The sequence below is a fragment of the Colias eurytheme genome, chromosome 18 (assembly GCF_061535395.1).
Source record: "Colias eurytheme isolate Ceu_HAF_F1 chromosome 18, ilColEury1 Martin Lab GWU primary, whole genome shotgun sequence".
Taxonomy (NCBI): domain Eukaryota; kingdom Metazoa; phylum Arthropoda; class Insecta; order Lepidoptera; family Pieridae; genus Colias; species Colias eurytheme.
Window position 1 is genome coordinate 7,653,184 of NC_142997.1, and position 6,806 is coordinate 7,659,989.

Below are 6,806 nucleotides of genomic sequence, written 5' to 3' on the forward strand. Positions count from 1 at the left end.
TTTTATATTATGGGCACACTCTTAACCTAGCTATATACGCGTAAGTTCAGCATAATGCGGCTGATACCAATGTTAATGCCCGTACAGTTTTGCCAAGACTTCGGTTTATTTTGGGAACGTGTCAATAAGTAAGTGTTTTATATATTTAGGCGGACACGTCATCATAAGATCGTAGAATTGGATTTTCACGGCGATTGAAAATGCTTTATTTTACTGTGAATACGACACATTTCGTTGCAGACACCTTTGAGATCATACTCATATCCATATGGTTAGAAATATTTTAAACTTGTCTTGTCAGATATAAACTTTAAGCTTTACGAATTAATAAGATAATAAAAGTTTATAATTAGGTAATTGTCAATGAATCTAATGCAATGTCCTGATGATTAAAGAGGTAAAATTAAATACAGCGCTAATAAAACTCGAATTCAAATTTCAATGTTTAGGAATCTGACTACGACCATCAAAAATGGAAATTTCCTATGTACTCGTTTTCCATTTTTGATAAAGTATAATGCTAACAAAAATCAACTTTTTTGTTAATTAAATATTTAATTCATGTCGGCATTCAGGTTTGCATTGAATTGAATAGTGTCGTTAAGGTTGACGAGTTTTATTTAGTTTAATCTGTAAGCAGGGGTTCATAGACCCCTATTTCCATTCTATGTCATCTTGGTTTCAATTTCTTTAGGTAATTTATATTTCCACTCAATATTTATAAATGCAAAATCCCCTAGATATAAAATAAATTACGCTAGATCGTCGTCTTCAACAACACAAACAATTTATCTAAAGCGAAAATATATCATGCTTTTTCTCAAGTATTTGCTTAGTATCAATAATCAAGTACTAAACTAGAAGCTTGGCAGCAACTTATAGACTTTTAGTGTGTGTGTAAACTAGTGGAGTGTTTGTTAAATATCAAAAACTAACTCGTTGGTCGTAAACGCGTACGTTGTCTTTTGTGATTTGAATCAATATTGTTTTATTTGGCTTGCTCATAATTCATCTTCATAAGATGTTTTAATAAATACACCAGATAGACAACGATTTAGCCACCTTTCCGTGACAAAAAATGCATTTAAAAAGTCTACAAAGGTGGCAAAGCCATACATATAGTACGCGTAATTTTCATGCAATTAGATTCTATTCACATTATGTTAACTATGATGTAAGATAGCACATGCTTATACATAAATATAACAACTTCCTAGTGGTTTGCAAGGTGCAACTTAGCCGAGTTCAACCGGGATAAAAAGTACTACGAGTTCATAATCTTAACATTTACTAATTTCGTTCAAATACATTTAGATTGCTACTGAATTGTTTTTATGAGATACAGTAACAAACATCCAACGAGTTTAAGGGAGGATTTGTTTAATACATATCGTCATACTTATTATACAGACTTTTATCTTCCCATCTCTTCCAAGCTCCCCATTTCACGTAGAAATGCATATTATTTTTAATTGCAATATTTGTGTTTTCTGAACTTTTTTATTCGGTAGACTATATTTAGAATCTAAACCTATATTTTAAGGAAAACGTATAAAAGAAAACACAGGTCACATAATGCTCTCGTTCTTAGCGTTAGTAAAATATAACAATTTAAAGTAAGCAACCGGTCGAGTTCAGCTCAACAGGACGAGTTTATTGTTCGGTACAGTAGGTACCTACTTAGGTATGCAACTTTCACCACTGCTCTGTGGTAAGGTGATTACGACAGCGACGTCATATGGATCATTTTTTGCAACAATATTAATAATTAATCTGTATTAATCGCGAGTATCCCGTAATGAATACGTGGCTTTAATTTATAGGAACATTAATTAATCGCCTCATATGAGTATTCGACTTGTTACTATCCAGTTATAGTGACATCCTGTTTTTTAGTGACACAATATGTGATACACTTTTAATTCATTTACCCTAAGGTAGGTAGGTACTTTGGGTGGTCGTGGACGATTTCTAAGAGTACCCGCGGCCCCGGCTTGCTTTTAACTACGCGGCTTGACGGAACACAGTGGGGTTTTAGTCGGTAAGAATCCGACATAACCCTTGGCTCCATCCCCGGGGGCCGTGGGTATCTTTGGAAGATTTCCCCACTATAAAAAAAAAGGTAGGTACTTTGGGTAATTTAACTCTTTTAAAATATTAAATTTTTGAAAGAAAGTCTTTTGATCATTTAGAAACTTAATTAAATTACCCGAATAAGCAACCCACCCTCTACTGATATGTCTACCGTCTCACGTCTGTAACGACTAAAGACATAACATTTAGTTACAAATTAAAAATGCATATGACTACGTAAAAGGTATGACAAAGCAATACGAGCAGAAGTAAATAATAAATACAAAACGCATAAGGATTCTGTGTAAAGATTTTCCGTTTAACAATATTGGACAGGTGAATAACATTCCTCGCAGCACGCTTAGCGAAGCCGCATTGCAAGTTGCAAGTCGCGAGTCGCTCTGGAGTCGGACCGCTGTTTTTCTTTTGCTGTCGGCAATTTGTGAAGTAACGAAAATATTTAAACATTGATATTGTATAGCGTTATTCTTATTAACATATATATGATATAGGCTAGATAGGTACTATGATAAATATAAAATTATGATTCAGTTAGTATAGCTGGACTTTTTGTTTATCTTTCCTGATCGCGAAAGGGTGTCCCCATGTTGTCAAGTCGCCAAAACTATCATTACGGGCGTGGATTATAATATTTGAATTCAATGTTTATAAAACTTGGCTTTTATTTTCCAATTTATACAGAAAGGGGGTTCTAAAAACTTTTTCTTATGTTTATAATAATCATATTTAAATTCGAACATAGTTTATTGTTAACGGATATACCAACCATTCCGCTTCTTCAGAGGATGATCTTTTACGACATCTTTTCATCGGACTGCATCAAATCCTCGGAGAGGAACATAACTTTAATTATCATTTACTGTTATTAAAGAACTTCTAGAATGAATAATTGCATATGATTATAAAATGTTTGAAGCGAATTCACGTTTGTATGTTAACGTTTATTAAAATGTAAGTTCAACTAATTTTATATGTAACCTACTTACCTAGTTATTGCATTTTTATAATAATTGATATTTTATACCAATACAAATTAAACACGAACTTCAATAAAATGTTTTATTCTTTTGTGAATCGTAAACATATTGTTTTTAATTCCGTATTCTTTTAGCTAGGTACAAAGTGTAGCAAAGGTGATAAGATTGATATAGTAGACATATTATCCAAAAATGGGTTCAACAAATTGTTATCGATTAAATTAAATATTATGTATCACACGACATTAGAAACCGTGTCGTGTGAAAGTTTCATACCACGCAATAGAAATGCATTTTTATTTTTCTACCACTTTTCAACGACGCCACGATGTAAACCGATTATTGTGGCAGATCCGCGAATTGATCAAGCGACGAATAATTTGGTCACTTTTACAAAGGAAATTTTTTGTATCGATGCTAGCGCGGGATTAATTCACAAATCTTTTGAAAATGATTCACGTTATCTATATTTTAACACCTTGAGTGACGTATAACAAATATTATTAAAGATAGATGGCTCGGTACAATCTTTACGTAACGGCCAACATTAAAAACGAATACGTAATCACTAATCTCTACATAGTAAATTATTAATTATTGTCGCAAAATACAATTTTTACTTTGAATTAAGAAACGTATCCTAATCTCATCTTTACTTAGGTATAATATGATTCTGTATACAATATTAAAAGTGTATTTGCCTTAGATAAGGTAAAGAATGCACGGTCAGATTGTGTCCCTTTTTCACGTACCTACGAATATGCAAAACGCGAGCGCGCTTGATCTATACCATGTACGCGTCCTCATACTACTGGGAGGTCAACAATTAATGGTTATGGTAAATGACCAAACAAGAGGGTCATAATAGGTCATAGAGTGAGGGGATAAATTGCGTAAAATTCGTATAGCAACAAATGTAGAAAATTTTATTTGAATGGTACAAGAACAGAAATTTATAAGTTTAGAGAATATTACAATTAATTGAATAGATAAACCTTAAAAATTTGTTTTTAACATAATTGATGAGGAATGATTGATTTTTTTATCAATTTATTTTTTGTTGTACATTTATGTTTACATCATTTATACATATCATATAGTTTTTCCCTGTTATATGTACATAAGTATAGACTATCCGTAAGTAAAGATATGTACGTATATCAATTTTAATAAAAGATAGAAAGAAAGAAGAAAGAAAAAACATTTATTAGATGTTGTTTATCTGTTGAACCTTTATCAGAGAATTTGTGGAAAGATAAAGATTTGTTTATATTATTATTATTCATGTAATAATAAAATTGTATTAACATTATAATGTACACATAATACATAAAATTAATCAATATAATATTTATTATTTAATAAAATTTAATATGAAATATTTACTATGTAACTATGAATATTTCTTTAGTGATTGAAGATTGAAGATATAGTAATCCTTGGATTACTATATCTTCTTGAACCTAGACATATTTTAAGCTTTATCATTGTTTCTTTTACTTCTGTTGTTTTGGGAATGTGCGGTGAAAGGACTACTATCTTATTTACCTAGTAATCTCACTGATCTTCATTTAAAGACTAACAAATATTTTTTTGTTTATGAATAATGTCATTTTTATTGGTTTTTATAGTGAATAGTAATAGAAACTTTCAAGTTCATCAGTCTTGTAGATTGTGGTGGGAACGAACATAAGAAAATTAAACAATTTGAATGCTTATTACTCTGTTGTCAACATTGTTCAATAATTTCAGCATTTATATTCTAAGAATACTTCATAATATGTAGTTTTCTATAGAATTTGAGAGAATACATAGTGGTTCTAAACGTAAACCTACATCAATCCAATATGTAATTTTTATATCATCTCTTTCTTGTTGGAAACAAAACCCCTGAATAGTTTTTACAATTACTCTCTAGTGTAATATTCTTAGTGTAATATTTAACTTTGGACAATAGAATTAATACAATATTTATATTATTGATATTGATTAAAAGTAGCATTTGACCTCAATAGTAAGTCAATTTCTTTACACAAAAAACTCAAGGCAGTAAATGTAGGTCAAGCAATTCTTTGTCAGATACAAGTGTATTATGTATGCAGGTGCTTGAGGTCACTGCAAAAATATATATCCACAATCAGAGAACATTTTCAATATCAGAATTTTGCACACTTCTGCATTCTATAGCGGTTATTGTTGAAATGTCTATATTGGTCTGAATAATATAGGTACTAAGTACTTTGGTTTGGTTGTGATATTTTATTAATTTGTGATGTATACTTTCATTCAATGTACAATTTAAAAAAATGACTTTACTAATGTTTATCAAACATCTTATCAGGTTTAAGTAATCAAAAAAAAAATTCAAGTTTCATTTATTTGAATACATGTTTCAACGAAAAATAATTAACCCAAAGAGTGGTACGACAAGTTTTTCAATGGCGCGGTATTTAGTGATAGGAAGTTGTCTAAAGGGAAGAGCTAATTAACATTCGCCGCGGCGACCGCGAAGCGCGCCACATAAGTCGCCGGGTCCTCGCGGTATCTCTAAACTACTCTTATTGTATTACTACTACTTCAGAATACTACGAATTCGAAATATTACTATTTTTCAAATACACATAAATTATATACTTTTATGAAATTTGTGTTATGTTGCCTTCAAAGAACGTTAACTGCATAGAAATACACACATTCCATTTAATAAATAATGAAAAATATGACAAAACTGTTTTGACAACATTGGTTATAACCTAAAATCTCACGTCAAAACTAACAAAACTCTCGCAAATAAGTTTGATAACGAACGGAAAAACATACTTGATGACTAAAGTACCATGCCTCGCTCTCCGCACCGAGATACGCAAGCCGATACAATGATACCTAGATGCAAATGCTAATGTCCTATTTGAGAATTTTGGTAAAATAAATATTTCATATAAACATTGTTTTACCGCAAAAAGATCTGTCAAATAGCTTTGAAATCGATCAAAATAGCGGCAAAACGGTGTATTTCTGTATTATTGGACTAATTAATGTGAACAATTAATGAAGGTACGACAATCAAAGCAAAGCACCGCTAGTCGGCTGGCGGTGAACCGGCGAAGCTACAACAAAAATAACCAATTATTGTTACTTACCGCCGACTCTGTACATATTCGCAGCCATTTTTATACACAATCACTATTCATTAACACTTAATTAATCTACATCTGACACAATTAATAACTATAACACTATGTAATTGAGCTTTTAACAATGTTTTTCATCACGTTAACTCCGGACGCCTTTCGCTGATCGCCATTTTCTTTCACACTACCTACTAATTTGGCCAGTGCGCAGTCGCACTTTTTGATGTAAACTTCCTGCTCTTAAAACAAAGCAATGACATATCAATTAATTTATAATCACTTATTATGTCCAAAAACATTGATTGTATTGTATAAAATACAATAAATTTTAAAAACCATGTCTTACAAACGAAATATAATTTACTATGTCCCAAAATAAAAAAAATATTTCATTCAAGAACGTTTCATTACTGGGTTTACACACTAATGACCCGTAAACGTTCCCAATTTAACAACGTTTTTTTATGAAACTGTTCACTTTTACACTTGTTTATAAGTTTTATATTATTTTTTTAATCGGTTTGCACAGTATTTATTAAAATCACATATAATATTTTATATAATTCTATACTAATTTATACTTTTTATGTGAAAAAGGAACGTA

General features: G+C 30.9%; 1 protein-coding gene across 3 annotated transcripts in view; it reads right to left on the reverse strand.

Annotated features, from left to right (window-relative positions):
• The window catches only part of MTA1-like (metastasis associated 1-like), a 54,807-nt gene extending 48,009 nt beyond the window's left edge, over window positions 1–6,798 (reverse strand). Inside the window, exons 1-2 of one of the 3 annotated variants that reach the window (XM_090112134.1) lie at window positions 6,549–6,798; window positions 6,212–6,441 (exon numbers count right to left, since the gene is read on the reverse strand). In XM_090112134.1, the coding sequence (XP_089968260.1) occupies window positions 6,212–6,239 (28 nt within the window). In that variant the 5' untranslated portion in view covers window positions 6,240–6,441; window positions 6,549–6,798. Of the gene's footprint in view, window positions 1–6,211 lie in introns of all 3 variants that reach the window. The other 2 variants (XM_090112133.1, XM_090112135.1) reach the window with 2 other exon arrangements.
• Window positions 6,799–6,806: the final 8 nt, after the last annotated feature.